The sequence below is a fragment of the Pipistrellus kuhlii genome, unplaced genomic scaffold, assembly GCF_014108245.1.
Source record: "Pipistrellus kuhlii isolate mPipKuh1 unplaced genomic scaffold, mPipKuh1.p scaffold_m20_p_8, whole genome shotgun sequence".
Classification (NCBI taxonomy): domain Eukaryota; kingdom Metazoa; phylum Chordata; class Mammalia; order Chiroptera; family Vespertilionidae; genus Pipistrellus; species Pipistrellus kuhlii.
The window spans coordinates 67,603,969-67,623,141 of NW_023425584.1; the positions used below are offsets into that span (position 1 = coordinate 67,603,969).

At 35.1% G+C, this 19,173-nt stretch overlaps 1 protein-coding gene across 19 annotated transcripts in view; it reads right to left on the reverse strand.

Annotated features, from left to right (window-relative positions):
* The window catches only part of HMBOX1 (homeobox containing 1), a 162,862-nt gene that overhangs the window by 67,711 nt on the left and 75,978 nt on the right, over positions 1–19,173 (reverse strand). For 10 of the 19 annotated variants that reach the window (XM_036423535.2, XM_036423544.2, XM_036423534.2 and 7 more), the window contains exon 4: positions 15,221–15,366. In XM_036423535.2, the coding sequence (XP_036279428.1) occupies positions 15,221–15,366 (146 nt within the window). The remainder of the gene's footprint in view (positions 1–15,220; positions 15,367–19,173) is intronic. The other 9 variants (XM_036423538.2, XM_036423547.2, XM_036423540.2 and 6 more) reach the window with 1 other exon arrangement.

The following is a 19,173-nucleotide window of genomic DNA, read 5'->3' on the forward strand; positions in this document are numbered from 1 at the left end:
AATACATAAACATGTGTACACACACACACACACACACACACACACACACTTAGTTGTTCTTTAAATACAAATTCAGAGTTATTATCTACATAATAAATAACTTGCATTTCTTACATAATGTTTTGGAATTTTCTCATGTAGTACATTATAAATCTTCATATTCTAATGGCTACATGGTATTCTATACAATAACCCACTTAAATATTTATTTATTATTGGACATTACAGTTGTTGCTAATGTTTTACTACTATAAATGAGGATGCAATGAACATTCTATGCATATCTTTGTTCATATGAGTAAATACTTTGGGATGATTCACAGGAATAGAATTTTTAATTCATACCATTAGTTTGTAATAGGTACTACCAGACTTTCCCCCATAGGTTGTACCAAAATTTTATAATCTCTAACCCATACTCAAGAGACATTCTCACCATAGCTAAGTATTATAATACTTATTTTGAAAGTCTGACTTTCTCTTTGTAAACACAATGCATGCGTATTATAAAAAACAATTCAAAGTAGAAAAATTCATAGTAAAGCTAACTTTAAAAACCCATTTAAAACCTACCACTTAGAAATAACTACACCCATTATAAAATACTCCAAGCATAAAAGTAAACATAGAATAGGTAGAAATAATTAATAAAATGTGATACTATAGACAGAACTTTAAAATTAAAAGCATTAAATTTAGTTTGATCTGATTTTAACTCAAGAAAAAATATTTTAAATAAACTAGAGTGAAATGAAAGATTGAGGTTACTAAAAGAGTATACTAAAGCAAGGAAAAAGAATTATATAAGAACATTAGGAGGTTAGAATCATTATTGTCTAACTTGTGGGCAGTTTCTGATGACTCCTGGCTTAAAAATAAGAAATTAGCAGAGTACGGTAGACAGCCTTCAAGATGACCCCTAATGATCCTCTTGGTCATCATACCTTTGTGCAATCTCCCCCAACACTACTTCAGGGTTGGTCTCTACAACCTTGGCAGAAATGATAGTCTCTGACTTCTGGTCATGAAAAACATTACAATTTCTGACTCACTCGCTCTCTGAGATAGTTGTTTCTGAGGCAAAGTAGCTGCCACGTTGTAAGACTACTCAATTACCTATGGAGAAATCCATGTGGCAAAGAAATGAGGCATCCTAACAGCAATGCAAGGGAGCCATCTGGGAAGTGAGTTCTCTAGCCTTAGTTAAGCCTAACGGTGACTGCAATCTCTTGAGACACCAAGAATCACCACTGAGACCTGTCTAAGCTGCTCCTGGATTCCTGACCCATAGAAACTGAGATAATGAAGAGTTAGGTTTCAAGTTGCTAAAATCTGGTGTAAATTTTATGTTGCAATAGAAATTAACACACATACATAGACTACCTTCTCCATCTCCCTTCCCAGCCTTCACATCCAACTCTTGATATTTAGAAGGTATTTTTACATGGCCAACATTTACATCTGTTCTGAATTCATAATGCCTCTAATTGTTACTCATAGTTCTAGATTTAAATGAATTCAAGATTTACCATATAGTTTCCCAATTTCTAAGTTCTGTATTTTTGTTTTGAGGCATATTTTGTATATAGTGAAATGCACTACTCTTTAAATGTATAGTTAAGGAGTTTTGACATATGTATACAAACCTGACTGTTGTGCAAATAAAGATATAAATTATTTTCATGCTCCCTAGAAGGTCCCTTTTATCCCTAGAAGGTCCCTTTTATCCCAAGTTAATGCCTACTAGGTGTACCAGTTAATAATGCAGATTTTTTTTCAATAGATGGAATTACACATATGTTGATATGTGTGCGATTTGATATGTATACTATTTTGTTATATTGACAGCAAGCTTCAAAACTTCATATGTCAAATTTTCTGACAAGTTAACATAAATATTTTTACTCTAAAAAAATGTCAAAATTTCATGCCAAAAAAAGAGCATTTGCAAGAAGTTTTAATTCATTACTTTAATTTTGAAGAAAAATGCTGATGAGTACTTCAGGAAGCTTATGGTGAACATGCTCCATCTCAAGATACTTGTGAACACTGGCTTAAACACTTTAAAGGTAATGATTTCAATGTGAAAGACAAAGAACATTAAGGTCAACTGAAAAAGTTTGAAGACCAACAATTACAAGCATTATTGGGTGAAGATGCATGCCAAACTAAAAAACAACTTGCAGAAAGATTAAACGTTGCTCAGCAAACAATTTCTGATTTTCTAAAAGCAATGGGAAAGATTTTAAAGGAAGGAAAATGGGTGTCACATCAACTGAACAAAAGGCAAATGGAAAACCTAAAAGTCATCAGTAAAATGTTGCTTCAGTAGCTTGAAAGAAAGTCTTTTTTGCATCAAATTGTGACTGGCGATGAAAAGTGGATTTATTTTGAGAATCTCAAACGCACAAAATCATGGGTTGACCCAGATCAACCGCCAACATCAACTGCAAGGCCAAATCACTCCTGAAAGAAGACAATGCTCTGTGCTTGGTGGGATCAGGAAGGTGTGGTTTATTATGAGCTTCTACAACCAGGTGACATCATTAAAACTGATCACTACCAACAACAAATAATCATATTGAACCACACTTTTATCATGAAACAACCATAATGTGCCAGAAGACATGACAAAGTAATTTTGCTTCCTGATGATGGACACACATCTAAACCAGTTAAAGACACATCAGAAGATCTTGCCTGGGAAGTATTATTAACCCACCCGCTGTATTTACCAGATCTTGCTCCTTCAGATTACCACTTGTTCCAATCAACAGCACATGCACTTTCTGAGCAGCAGTTCAAAATGTACGAAGAAGTGGAAAATTTGGTCTCTGAATGATATGCCTCAAAACAAGAAAAGTTCTATTGGGACGGTATCTATAAATTACCTAAAAGAGGGGGGAATGTGTAGCTAGCGATGGTCATTACTTTGAATAAAGCACTTTTGATGTTTCTTTTGAAATTACCGTTTTCTTTGATTACAAAATCCGCCATTATTAACTGGTACACCTAGTAAATTCTATATTTTCAATTTTATATTTGATTGGTAAGATTTCTTCATCAAACAGTTTTTATCAGTACAGGTATGTACCACATAGTAACGTTTTAGTCAATGACAGACTGCATATACAACTGTGATATACCATATAGCATAGGTATGTAGTATGCTATACCATCGAGGTTTCTATGATGTTTGCACAACAATGAAATTGCCTAATGATGTATTTTTCAGAATGAATTGGAGTTGTTAAGTAGTGCATGCCTGCCCGGGTTATTGTCGCTATATTTCCCAGTTCTTATATGCTTGTATTTGCCTTCCATGTTTACACTTTGAGGACAATTTTACCAGAAATTTTTATGGGTTAGACCCATGGTCAGCAAACTGCAGCTCATGAGCCACATGCGGCTCTTTGGCCCCTTGAGTGTGGCTCTTCCACAAAATACCACAGCCCGGGCGAGTCTATTTTGAAGAAGTAACATTAGAAGTAGTTTAAAAAATCTGGCTCTCAAAAGAAATTTCAATCGTCGTACTGTTGATATTTGGCTCTGTTGACTAATGAGTTTGCCGACCACTGGGTTAGACTTTACTTCAAAATCTATTAAATTGGAGTGATGTCAGTGAAATTAGTAGAGTAAGGAGCTCTGAAAAATCAGTACTCCATAAAAGCAATAAGAATAAAAACTGCTCTACTATAAAAGTGCTGGCAAAAGTGGTCAGAATCACTTTTTCATAACTCTGGAAATTAATCAAAGGCTTGTAACAAGCCAAGGAGTGCCTTTTTGTTTTAAGCTGAAATTTAGTAAGAGCTGTTTTGTGACATTTTGAACTTGACCTACACCAATTCCCCTCATCCCTTATCAAGAGTAGACTTGAAAATCAACATCCCTGCAATCACAGTGAAAACCAGGAGTGTCCTCAAAGCTACTAGAGGGGATATAACATGTGTGGAGTTCCCCAAAACACCATTCTAAGAGAACTGTCATTATTTGACCTGTCTGGGGATTCTCTGAAAAATTCCCATTTACAAGATCTGTCCTTATTTCACCGAATTAAGACCTCATTCAGTGTGAACAATATTTTTCCTAGGAGAATCAAAGGAGGAAGGTGGTCTGTTAAAAATGATCAGTGGCAATCATTTACCACTGCAGGTGCCTGAGGTGATGATAACAATTGGGGCAAATAAGAAGCTGATAGAAGTATTTTCTAAAAGCTGATGGATGACATTAGTCTATGAGGGTCTTTGAAAAGCTCTGCCATATTTCTAAGAATCTAGAAGGCTAGGCCCATGGGAGGGCTGTGCACATGCTTAGATCTATGTATATGACCAGGGCAATACACATGCATAAAAAACTGAAAGCGCTATGTTCTTACCTCTGGTTAGTTAAGTTCTGAGAAACAGTGAAAACAGAACGTGAAGGTTGAGGCAGAATTACTAACTGCCCTCCTGACCATTAAAGGCATGCCCTAACACACATACAGAAAAGCTGGGAAAGTTTTTCGTTCCAGGTGTTTAAGGAAATCTGTTTAATAATTAGCTGATCACTAAGCCAACAAGAAAAGGACAGCATCCCTGGCTGGTTTGGCTCAGTGGATAGTGTCAGGCTGTGGTTTGAAGGGTCCCCAGTAGTGATTCTGGTCAAGGGCATATGCCCAGGTTGTAGGCTCAATCCCCAGTGGACGGTGTGCAGGAGGCAGCCAATCAATGATTTTCTCTCATCATTGATGTTTCTATCTCTCTCTTCCTCTCCCTTCCTCTTTGAAATCAATATATATAATCAATATATATATTAGTAGCCATGCATCACAAAGACTACTGATTTTCTAGAATTAGTTCTTGAAAGTCACTAAAAAAAACAACAAAGAGCAATAATAATAAACAGAAATAGTAAGAAATCCAGGGATGGGGAAGAATCTGATTTCTACAATAGAATTTCCCCATTATATTATTCAAACTGTCCCATTTCAAAAACAAAAGAAAATAAGACCATGCAAAGAAACAAGAAAGTATGACATACATAGTAAAAGAAGTAGTTAATAAGTGTCTTTGAAGAAACACAGATGTTGGACTTACAAATAAAGATTTAATCAGCTATTTTAAAGATATTGAAAGAACTAAAGAAAACATGTCTAAAAAACTTAAGGAACGTATGAGAAAAGCCACACCAAAAAGAGTATCAATAGAGACAAGAATTATAAGAAAGAATCATAACAAAATTGAACCAAGAGGTTTCTGGTTGGATTACAGGTTAGGCACATGCTCAGGTTGCAGGCTCCATCCCCAGTAGGGGTGCATGCAGGAGCTTACCAATTGATGATGTTCCTTTCTCATAGATGTTTCTATCTCTCTATTCCTCTCCCTTCCTCTCTCTCTAAAAAGCAATAAAAATGTATTTACAAAACAAAAGTAACCATTGGAGTCTTCAATACTCCATTTTCAATAATAGGCACAAAGAGAAAACAGAAGATCAATAAGGAAACAGAAAACTTGAACAACATAGTAAACCACTAAAATCTAACAAACTTCTATAGAACAACAATAGCAGAGCACATTCTCAAGAGTTTGTGGAACATTCTCCAGGGTGGACCAAATGTTAGACAATGAAAGAAATCTGAAAAATTTTTATATCATTCAAAATTTGTTCTTCAAGGTCAATAAAATAAAATTAGAAATCAATAACAGAAAAAAATTGAGAAACCCACAAATATGTGAAAATTAAACAACTCTAACCAATGTGTCAAAGAAAAAAATCATGAGGAAAATTAGAAAATACTTTGAGATGATTAAAAAACACACACAACATACAAAAATGTATGACAAGTGCTTAGAGGGAAATTTATTGTTGTAAATGCCTATGCTAAGAAAAGAAAAATGATTCCTTTCCCCACAGTATTTGTCTTTTTCTGACTTATTTCACTTAACATAATGCCCTCCAGGTCCATCCTAATTGTTATAAGTGACAGGATTTCTTTCTTTTTAATGATGAATAACATTCCAGTATACACACACACACACACACACACACACACACACACACATATACATATATACACACATACCTTATATACACACAGACACCCACATTTTCTTTATCCATTCATACATCTATGGATACTTTTGGTTATTTCCATGTTTTAGCTATTGTAAACATGCTGCTATGAATGTGGGGGTACTATATTTTTTTAAATGTTCATTATTAAATTAAATGGTGGAAAGGTAGAAATATAATAGTTAACATATTCAGTCTCAAAAGCTTAGTTTTAGAAAAGTCAATTTTTAGAGAGGGACAAAGGAAAAATGATTGCTGGCCCAACAGTAAGCAGTATAATGATTAGCACTGATAATTAAAAAACTTCTACGGCATTAATAGTATGCCAAACATTTTACATTAACTAATTCATTTAATTTACTCAAGAACCCTGATAAGTAGTTAATATTATTCTCATTTCCAAAACAGGAAAGTGAGGCTTAAGACACCAAGTAACTTGCTGAAAATTACATAACATTTTGAATAGAAATCACATTTTGAATGCTCAGTTATGCTCTTGATTACTACACTATACTGTCTCTATATACTAAAATACTATGTCAAGAACAATAGCTTTGCAGCAAGAAAAACAGCAATTAGCTATGGGCAAATAGGCGAATCTCATTTAGTCTCAGTTTTCTCATCTATAACTGAGTAAGTTACCACTTAACTTTCAAATATATAAAACAGTTAGCACAGCAACTAACACTTGGTAAGTGTTAAAATAAATTATAGCTAAAAATAAAAACCTTCCAAAAAGGGAGGCTTAGCTAATAAGGGACACAGTAGTAAAAATCAGTGCCACTGGTTGTCTACAACTCATTTAGAGGGCCATAAGCTTTCTGGGTAGGTGTTTAGCACAATGATAAATCTGAAGTACAGACTAAAAATAATAATAATAATAATAAGAAAGGTTTATTGTCCTTATTAAACATTATTATGCATGATAATAATTCTTTTTAACACATTTCAAAACACTTTGTATGCTCTAAAAAAATGAAGATAAGCTGGTAATAAGTTTCCTTCAAAAATATTTTGCAATACTTCCATGACTCTGAATCCATTTTGTACATCAGTTTATTTGGTTCATTACATCCTACATATGGGGAGATCATGTTATATCTGTCTTTCTCTGACTGGCTTATTTCGCTTAGCATAATACTCTCCAGATCCCTCCACGTTTACAGCTGCATAGTATTCCATTGTGCAAATGTACCAAATCTTTTTTATCCACTCATCTACTGATGGGTCAGAGGGAAATGGGGTTCGAGGTGGGAAGAGATTAACCAAAAACTTATATGCATAACCCATAAACACAGACAATGTACAGTAGGCCTGAGAGGGTTGGTGGTAATGGTGGGGGGCAGCGAGGGTAAATGATGGGGAAAAGGAGGATATCTGTAATATTTTCAACAATAAATATAAATTTTAAAAAATAATAAGTAAAATACCAATCAATAATCTTTATGTCAAAAACAGTGAAAGCAGAAAAACACATTTATGAAAATGACATTATAGTTCTTAAAATGTCTCAAAACAGTATAAAAGATCACATTTGGAATGTTTTTAAAATCCTTTTTCTGGGTTTCTCATTAGAAACAATGACAATAAGCCTGGGACAGTGTTATATTGGACATGCAAAAAAATTACTGACGGGGAAAAATCACATCTATGCCTACCCTCTTAAAGTCAATTTTGTCAAAGTTTATGGTAGAATAAAGAAGTTTAAATTACATTTTATACTTTAAATACAGGTGAGCCCTGCCAGCGTGGCTCAGTGTTTGAGCATCAGGTGGACACCCATGAACCAAGAGGTCAGCTTGTTCCAGGCCTGGTCAGGGCACAGGCCAGGGTTGCAGGCTGGATCCTCCGCAGGGGCGTGTAGGATGCAGCTGATTGCTGATGCTTTTCTCTCATCAACATTTCTATCTCTCTCTCTCTCTCCCTTCCTCTCTAAAAATAAAGAACATTTAAATACAGATGCAAGAGAAATCTTGTTTTAATCTTGAAAATCAATCTTCATAACTTTTATACTAAAAATATACATCTCAAATCCTTTACATTGCATTTGAGATGATGAAAGCCCTAGTAAAACAATGAATTTCAAGAATTGTAGAAAAACTCTAACAAAAAGTACACTCTGAAATGATTTTTACTTTGACTTTTCACTGATCCATCACCAAAGTGAGAAAATACGGGTATTCAGATTTAGGGGCTGGATGTTTTCCTATTGGGGAAAAAAAAAAAAAAAAGTAACTTTGTGTTGTGCTTATAAGAAAATAGTTTTCTGATATATTGCAGAAGATAGAAAAAGTGAAATTTTGAACCTCAGAACACCATCTGTTCTTATTCTCTGAAGGTTGCAAAACAAGAGAAAATCCTAAAATATATTCTGAAAAAGTTGTTTATATTGTTGGTAATTGAAGTTCATTCAAAGATTTGAAAAGAAGTTTTCTCCTAACAGAATCAAAAATTCTAAACCTTTTCAATCTAATCTACAATAATAAAGAGGGAATATGCAAATTGACCATCACTCCATCACAAAGATGGCTGCACCCACAGCTGAGGCCAAGTTCCCATTAGGAGCCTTAATGAGCAATCAGCAGGGACCTGAGGCTACACCCTCCCTGCCTGGGGGGGCTTGACAGGGGACCTCAAGGTGCACTTTCCATCCTGCTGCTGGGCTAGGGGACCTCAGGCTGCTCCCCCCACCCCAGTGCCAGGCCGTGGACCTCAGGCCACAACCACCGCTCGCCAGGACTTGACAGGAGACCTCAGGCCATGCCCCCCACCAGGTGGGGACTGACTGGGGACTTCAGACCATATTCCCCGCCTGGCAGGGCTTGACAAGGGATCTCAGGCTGTGCCCCCCCACCCAGCAGGGCTTGACAGGGGACCTCAAGATGCACCCCCAGTGCTGGGCCGGGGGAACTCAGGCTGCGCTCCTGCCCAGTGGGACTTGAGGAGGGACCTGACTGAGGCTGCGCCTCCCTGCCAGTGGGGCTTGACAGGGGACCTAAGGCTGCACACCCCTCCCACCTGGTGGGGCTTGACAGGGGACCTCAGGCCATGCCCCCCACCCAGCGGGGCTTGACAGAAAATTTTGGGCCATGTCCCCCACCTGGTGGGGCTTGATGGAAGACCTCAAGGCACATCCCCCGTCCTGGTGCCAGGCCAGGGGACCTGAGCCTACACCCTCTGCCTAGCAGGGCGTGACAAGGGTGAGACTGGCTGAATATGGATCTAGCCCAATAGCGGGGTCCGGTTGGGTCTGGGTCTCACGCAATTTTGAGATGCATGTGGGTGGGCGGGTATTTGACTCTGGATCCCGTGGTTGCCCCAGACTCTGACAGGAGGAAGGTTTTCATATACATTTTACTAATTTTCTTTCTTCTCTGACACTTTCATTAAAGAGAAAGAGCAAATAGCAACATTAAATTATTTCCTCTAATTAATCCCCTTTTAATGTGCACAAATTTTGTGCACCAGTTCACTAGTTTGGAGATAAAACTTATACTCATATATAAAGATCTACCCATTTTGTAGCCTTCAAATTGGAGATCTATATAAAACTAATAAATCATTAGGCAGGAATTGAAAAAATATTGTTAAATGAGCACAATTATATTTGGTTGTATTATAAAAGGACAATTCCATAGTCTGTAATTTATGACCTTACCAACATTGCTTTCTTAATGTAAATATATATTCTACGTGTTTAGAGTTACTTTATTCATAATTGCCAAAACCTGGAAGCAACCAAGATGACCTTCAACAGGTAAATGGATAAACTGTGATATATACAGATAATAAAATATTATTTAGCACCAAAAAGAAATGAACCACCAAGACATTAAGAAACCTTAAATGCACATTCCTAAATGAATAAATTTCTTGTTTATATTATAGAAATCTTCTGAATCTATAAAAAGAAGCCAACCTGAAAGGACTAGATACTATATAACAGTGTTTTTCAACCTTTTTTGGGCAAAGGCACACTTGTTTCATGAAAAAAATCACGAGGCACACCACCATTAAAAAATGTTAAAAAATTTAACTCTGTGCCTATATTGACTATATATAAAGTAATTCTCTTGAATAGGAATCAAATAAACACAAAGAAAGTATTTTATAATTACTTTATTATGAAATATTAAGTAAACAAAATAGTGAAAAATTATAAAATTCTTGTCTTGTCTGCACCTACGGCACACCAGGCAACATCTCGGAACAGCGGTTGAAAAACGCTGCTATATAATAACATTCTTGAAAAGGCAAATCTATGGAGAGTAAAAAGATCAATGCTTGCAAGGGGGGGGGGGGGGAGGAAGAGTGAACAGGAGCACCAAGGATTTTTAGGTAGTGAAACTATAGTATCATCTTGTGATACTATGAATTATGAATAGTTGTTATTATACACTTTTCAACATCCCTTTGAATGTACAAATCCAGTTAAACTATGGACTTCAGGTGATAATGATGTGTCAATGTGGGTTCACAGATTATAAGGTACCACTGTGGTGCCATATGCTGATAATAGGGGAGACTGGACATGTGTGGGGAGATTGGAAAGTATAGAGATATGTGGGAACTCTCTATACTTTCCCTCACTTTTACTGTGAACCTAAAACTGCTCTAAAAAAATAAACTCTATTTTTAAAAAAGGTTTAGTAACGATATCTTAGATTTCAATATCTATTCTGAAATTGTCTTCTTAGGAAAAGAAGTGATATATATCCACATCTATAAAAAAATTATTACAATTAAATTGAATATGTAATGTTTTTATCCTTCATTTTAAAGATAATTGCAAAAGGGAAGTGGGCTAAGTATAGCTAGAACATTTTTAAAGCTTGTTCAGAGATTCTATTTATATAAAGTCTTACATTTGGGAATGAGTCACTAGATACAGTTAAAAGGCACATTTGTTAAATGTACTCAACAGTTTAAGAACAGAGTAGAAACTGACAATTAGAAAAGATACTAATAAATATTGAGTCAAAGCCCCTTGTCCTGTAAATAAGGAGACTGAGACAGAGAATAGCAGCTTCGCCCTGGTCCCAGGCTGTTTTATGGCAGGGAACAAGTTTAATGGCTGCTTCTCCATTACAAGAAGGCAAAGTTGTGATAAAGTTCTTAAAATTCTGAGATGCTATTTTTTTCTTCTTCCGTTTATTTCTTTAAAAGGACGTGAATCCAATTAGTATATTTCTTTGGCTGATAAGCCTCACTCAGGCTCTGCCCATTTACTCATTTATTCTGCCCACTTGGTTTTTCCCAGAGGTTACTTACAAAGAAAATCATGTTCTAAGAATGCAAACAGCCTGAAAGTGAATATAAAACACACATGTTTATTACTAACTGAAGGCCGTGCTTCCTACCCCACCACTGTTAGTGAAAATTTAGTCTCTTTTTCAACCTTTTAGAGACAAAAAATCCACCCTTGGTGGGAGCAGCTATGACTCTATGAAAGAAGCTACAAATAACATGCTGGGAAATTCAGCAGGCACTGCTATTATATCCTGTTTATACTGTCATTTTTCCTATCAGTAGGATATTATTTATACAGACCCCACCCATGAACTTCTTGTTTATCTTATTATAGATATCCTCCGAATCTATAAAAAGAAGTCTCTGCATTTGTTTCTGGAAAAAGCACATGTTATAATTTTGCACCTCACTCCACTTTTTAATTTAGCATTTTCTTTGTTGTATATCACATTTTCTCCTTTTAATCTCAGAGTTGTCTTATTTCATACATTAGAGTTGAACTTTACTGACTTTAAGAGACTCCATTACAAGACAGAGATTCTAGACAACCACATCCTTAACATTAATTTTGGGTAGATTCTAGCACGTAGATTCTTCTAATATACACTTGACTAATTGGTTTAAAGACAGAAAAATGTCCCTATGTACTGACCAAGTACCCTAGTGAGCCAATTACAAGGGCAAGTTCTCACTTACTCCATCTCTCTTCTTGAATGGAATTCCTGTCCCTGAGTTTAGCCTGATGACTGAAGGACTGGATGAAAATGTAGCACATTAAATACATGAGGAATACATGAATTCAGTAAGTTGACCATGGGACAATTAACCACCTGGTTATGAATTATCTTCATTTTCTGGCCTTATGTAAATAACTGAAGAAGATAAAAGAAAACTGTGAGTTCCTGAAGGGCAGAACTCATGCAGTATTTGTTGAGCAAATAATTATTTCTGGAGAGGGAACATCACTGGACAAAGTTATACTGGATACATTTTCATATGTACAGCTATGTTAGCTTCATGAATGCCTGCTTTACCCTACAAGGCAGCACTACAGGCAGCTTGGTAAACGTGGAATCTTCAGAGAGCATGTAGGTAGGCTCTTAGGGGATGTGTAAGAAATATCACTGCTTTTAAAGAACATTACTCTAAAATGTATAACTGAAATGAGGTTTAGTATCTCAGGGTGGTGAAGTAAGTCTAATTAATTTCAGAACAAAGAGAGCTCCAGCCGAAACCGGTTTGGCTCAGTGGTAGAGCGTCAGCCTTCGGACTGAAAGGTCCCAAGTTCGATTCCGGTCAGGGGCATGTACGTTGGTTACGGGCACATCCCCAGTAGAGGGTGTGCAAGAGGCAGCTGGTCGATGTTTCTCTCTCATCGACATTTCTAGCTCTCTTTCTTTCTCCCTTCCTCTCTGTAAAAAATCAATAAAGTATTAAAAAAAAAAAGAAAAAAAAAAAAGAGAGAGCTCCATGTGGGCCAGAGTAACCAAAGAAGACAGAATGAAGCTAGCAACTAAGGTAAGCTTGATAAACAGCAATTGTAAGGCTGAAGTGAGAAGGTGGAAGGTATCCTACATTCCACCGATAATATGGGAGCATCTAGGTAAGCAAAATTCTGGAAATGGCAAGTAGTTAATTCAGCTAGGGAGTATAATGAACAGAAGATGGCAATAAAAAGAAGGCTGGAGTCAAATTATAAGAAGTTTCATTTTCAGTCAATAGAGAACCATGAAAAATATCTGGTCAAGGAAAAATGAACCCAAGCTTTCAAATTATGAATGAAGAGGAGGAAGAATAAGTTGGAGTGAGGCGGAAATGGGGAAAGAATATTTTAACAGTACCAGATCCTATAATTACAGTAGCCAAAGAAAGGTCCAAGTGATATAACAGATAATAAATGTGTAAAACCATTATCACTTTTTGCTTTCATAAACCGGAGATGGCATCATGATGACTATTACTGAATGGGGCATTGCTAAACAATGCCAATCCATTGAAGTTAAAATCAGGAAAGCTTACCAATCTCCTAAAATAGTACTTCTCCAACACAAGTCACCTGGGGATCTGGTTAAAATGTAAATTCTGATTTATGTTTCAGGTGATGCTCTCTAACTTTATATTTCTAACAAGCTCTCAATACTGCTGTTCCATGAGTAGCAAGATGCTAAAACATCTTTCAGTTTCCCTTTCCAAAAAGCCAATATTTGATATACTATGTTTAATTCATTACAGTTTATCCAGTGCTTTTACATATGCCTAGGAAATTCCTGTTAAAGGTATTTTATTATAATTTGCATCCATGCTGTATTGGTTTCAAAAGCTACTATTTTGAAAGTCCAAGATAATTCAAGATTCAGTGTACTCAAGATACTCAGAAATATTTCTGCCTAAACAAAATCAACATTATCTAATGCTGTTCTACAACACTGTATTTTTGTTATTTTGGCAAACCAGAAAATTCTATTGCCTCTAATCTTGGGGCTGAAATAAAAGCCCTGAAAGACAGTAATCTATCTTTTCATAGTGCACAGCAGTGGACTTTGGTAAAACACACTGAACTTGCCCTTACTGGGCCCTTATCACCACTTCTTCATTTTTGAAAACAAGGGTAACAATTTATTTTAAATATCCTACTAAAAAACACCTGAAGATTGCAAAACTTAAATTCACACATCATCCTGCTGTTTAAGATTTCTGTACAAAAAGAAATGCCTTGAACTAAAGTGTTTTTTTCTGCCATAAACAGTATTGTTTATAAAGCTATATTACATAATATGTTACACATGCATACACACAGACACACACACACACCTGTATTAAGATTGGCTGATCTTAGGTTAGATTCTTGGAACAAAATTTAAGACTTCTAAAATCTCAAGTTTCATTTTTAACCAAATTAATGGTCAATAACATTTTTTTAGGTAAATTGTCTTTATATCTATCTATCTATCTATATATATATATGTATGTGTGTGTGTCTAGAGAATATATATATATATATATATATATATATATATATATATATAATATCTTAAAATTTGAAGGTACTGTTCAAGATCAGATCCAATTATATCATTATAGTGGGGAAGAAACTAAGACACAAAGGCTAAAAGTGCCAAAGTCATGTAGCTGCTCCTGCCATGTTAAAAAAAATGAAGGGGAGAAACAAATTACTTTTCACATCTATCAATGTACAACACATAGCAATGTATTAATGACAAAATGTAGTTAAAAGAATTTCTGGTTACTCTAATGACTAAGGCATAGTTGGGTTTTATAAGTCACTGATATCGAAGAAACACTACATTCCAACAGAGGAAAAGACATGCTGCCCAAATTTAATAACTATAAAAAATGCAATCTGAATAGAGAATGACACATATACACCACATACTTGGGATGGGGCTGCGGTGGGTGGGTAATGGGATGGGATATAAAAAACAAAGAGAAGACACTGGTAACTCTTATCTTCTCAGTAATGGGTTGAGAAAAGCTTTCACATACAGAAAAGTGCTTTAAAAAACGCAATAATTTCTTAATTGGTAAAACTGAGGATTAGATTTGGAGGACTGCAAAGCTTTAAAATACATGAAATGGAGGTAGCAGTTGGATGTGCATGTGTCATGAGCTCTGTCACAGTTACAAGAAAACCAGAGAACCCATTTTTAGCCAATAAAGTAGGGAATTTTGTGCTTTTTAGAAATGCTTTTAAATTTTACTAGCACACATTTAAAAAAAAAAATCACTGGAGAAGTTCCATGATATCGGAGACAATGGGTTTTAAATCACCGGCATACATTATTATGCCTAAATTGACAGATCTGCACTGCAATGCAGAAATGTGAGCAATAACCCAACATCTGCATCAGAAGGCAGAGACTAGACATGATTCCAGAATAAAGGGCTCTTCAGCTCTTACCTGTTACCTGTGCAACAACTGCTTGGGAAATCCTCCGATTGGCAAGAAAGGCTTTGATTTCCTCTTTTATCACACTGCTGTCCCTCCTAACAAAAACAGAAGACAAGACCAACAATGTATGTTGAAGGTAGAAATCCTCATCTTTGCTAAGAAAGGTGAAGCAGAGAGGTGGGGAGAACATAGAGAGAAAGGACACAAAAATAAAGGCAAACAGACCACGCCTGTATGAAACATGAAATTAAAAGAAACCAAGAAACACCAAATATTCAAGTCGTAAAACACCACACCAGCAGACGGACGCTTTAGTGAATGCCACAGTAGATATGAGTTTCATACCAGAGGATGGCTAATCTTATGCTGTGAATAATTCACATTAGGAACAAGGCTGCCACATGGTATATATTAAGTTTCATTACTGTGGGGTGAATACATCTTACACAGACAGAAATCCTAGAAAAATAAAAAGCAACAAGGACAAAAATCAGTTGTGAGTAGATTGTGGGTTCCCGTGTTAACTTGCAACTGCACAAATAAAGTGCAGTTCGTTTAAAAATCCTGGTTAAAGAATAGAAATCATCATCATTCTCACAAATATTAGCCACTTTAAGAAAGGCTTTGACTTTTAATTTGTTTTCTTTTCCTGTATAAAAAAAAATTTAAGTGGGGTTATATATAGAATTTTAATATAAAAAGGCACTTAATTTTCTATTTCATGTATTATACAGAATACTTAATACTTAAACTTACATTATTTTCTGCATACTTGGGACCACAAATTATAGACCTGATTTTTCCTCCACTAAGATTCCTTAATGATTTTTACTTATTTAAAAATTCAGCAAATTCTTAAAAGACTAGACATTCACTAGAATGACAATAAATGGCAAGATTTATGAATGAAAGCAAATTATCATCCCTTCCCCAATTCTATTTTTCTCACTAGTAGGTTTTGATTTTTAAATGTATTTAATTATTATTCTATATCGAGTTTTGTCAATAAAAATATGTGCCTATTTGATTTCTCACTTGTGTGCAAATTATCTAAATAATACCCTCAATTTTGCCTCTGGTCCACTAAGTCTAAATGTTTACCACCTAGCCCTTTCAGAAAGCTTCCTGACTCTTGATCTGAGACAAAGATCATGAAATCTTTACAAATCATTTTGTGAATGAACCACAAACTCTTCTTAAGAGTTCAAGTTCTTAGGGGTGGGAAGAGATCAATGGGGGTGGAGTGGGGGGGGGGGGAGACTAATGTAATACTTTAAACAATAAAGAATTTAATTTAAAAAAGGAGTTTAAGTCTTTCTACAGATTATTTGGAGAAACAAAAGTACCTTTCCCAAAAGGAATTAGCTGTGACTTAATTTACAGCAGATATTTTAGACCCTTGGTGAGAAGGGGCTACACATTCTATTAGCAGATTCCATGCTCCCTTTTCAGGAATTCTAGGAAAGAACGAAGAGATGACAGTAGGGACAGCTTTTAATCTGGAACTCTACTGCACAATCCTAATCTACCAGTTAGAAATCCTAATAAAAAAAGACTTCTAAAGGGAGAAAATAGTCAGCTGGCTAATTCAACATCCAAAATTTCTCATACTGATTTAGATAATATCTAGACTCCTTCCAAAATGCTGGCTATATATTTGAAACATTCCCTTGACAAATATGCATTCTCATTTTATTTTAAAATTGTGAATGTGACAGAAAAGGCACAAATAAGTCAAACAAAAACTGCTGAGTAAAATACAAGTAACATAGACTAAACAAGCTGTCAAGTATCCATCAGTAATCAGCTGAGCAAGAAATAACTTCAGCAGTATCTATTTCAACTGGCTGATGTACGTAAAACAATCAAATCATTTGGTTTCTGCAGAATCGATGTGGAAAAAATGTAAATAAAACATTGTATTCTAAGATGTAGTGTCATTCTTGGAAATAAAACTTGAGTTTAAGAAAATATTTATTAGGGTAAATTTTTAAAATGTGCTTTTATGGGGAAAATAGATTAAATAGTATTTTTTTGGCCACTGATTTAAAATGGAATTTAAATAAATGTATTTTAAATCTAATTAACCTAGAGTAGACACTAAATCATAGAGTGGAGATAATGCTTAATTATTCCAGTGGGGAATATCCACAGTCTTACAGTATATTATCCAGAACGGCAGCAAGATAGCAGCTATTCACTTACACTCTCATAAACTATACTTTTAGATACTCGGCAAGTTTGTGAGTACCCACAATGATTCTTAAAAATCTCTTTACTTAACTGCTATACCAGAGAGAATCTTTTTTGAGTTGAAAAATAAAAGACTTGAAAGGTAAGGGTGCACCTGGGTAAGTAATTTAATAAACCTTGGCCCTGGTTTCATCATCCGGTAAAACTAGAACACTAATACACCTGTCACAAAGCTTTAACTATTTTTCTCCAAGCACTAAAATTAAAATTAAATGAAATTTAATACTCAATGTGCATATAACAAAAATTTTTTCAATGTAAACATTTTGAAACTATAAATGTACTACATGAACAATGGCTATTATTTTATAAAACCTCAGAATTTCAGGAAAAGAAGAAAGAAATGATCTGCTATAACTGTATAAGATTGAATTAAACATACCCAATACCTAAAAGTATTAGGTACTTTAAGACACTACGGAAAGATTTCTAGAAAGTCACTGTAGATATAAGCAGTGATGTGATATTCAGTTAGTTTTACTTGGTTTTTTCAAAATAGCACAGCATTTCACTTTCTCTGTGTTCATTTCTCTTAAGTATTTCAAAGACTTCCATTCTTTTGGGGGTGCCTCCGTTCTTTAAACTTGCACCTATTCCCCCCCTCATTCAGCCTTTAACAACCTGCCTCTCCTACTGTACACACTGTACCCTGTGAAATCAACAGTTTCTTGGTGTAAAAACTTTTGTTACTCCAATTCTAATTCTCTCATTTTCTCCTATTCCTTACTTTCTCTCTTCATCTGAAATTTGACATTCTCTTTAAAGAGAATGAATCCCTTTTCCTTCCTTATCTTGTAAAATCTCATACTCTTCATGATTTTTACTCCTCAGGTCTTATGGAAATAAAGTCAAATGTAGGCTGATCTTTCTATTACTTCCAAAAGAAGCTACCACTCAATTTGCATCTAACCACTTGAAGTCCATGTCATCTTCTCTTACTGCCTTTTCCAAACACAGCCATGCTGGATTCATCTATCTGAGTAATTTCTACATGTAAATTCTTCATTTCCATCCTCCATTGCCATTATTTTTATAACTTGCTAAACTTTCCATTGTGATCTAGAGACCTTAATATCTAAATGAACTAATCAGTAATGCCTCTTTTTGAAATAACCCTTTTAAAAGGCACAATTTGATTGTCATTTATTCAGAGAAGTTCTCCCTGATCATCAGAGCTAAAAAATATATTTTCTTCCAAAAGCATGTTATTATTCCAATTACACTACCCATATGTTAATGTGTTACATGCTATTCTGTATTACAGTTGTTTCTAACCTGGCCTTATCACTCTTACAAGCCTAAAAAATCCTTTAGCACAATGACTGTCTTATTCATCATAGGGTTTGCAGATAATAGACCTTAATTTGTTCATTGAATGAACAAATCTATAGTTGGAGATACAAGGTGGTAAAATAGAAAAACTGATGTAGATAATTTATAAAAGTTTTATTTTCTTATTCTTAAATATGTTTCAACTTCCAAACCAGAATGGAAAAAGTTATTTATTCTTGCTCAAAATGACAATAATTTCTTTTCTAGGACAAAGAGTATTAAAGTATGCATATTTAAAAGTGGAATGCTTTTGAGGTATTCCATAGCCTCTTGTTTAACACATTCTTTAGTCCCATCCCCTCTTGAAAGTAGTCTTTTAAAAAAATTTTTTATTGGATTTTTCTCAATTTTTAGGGGTGACATTTATTAATATCATA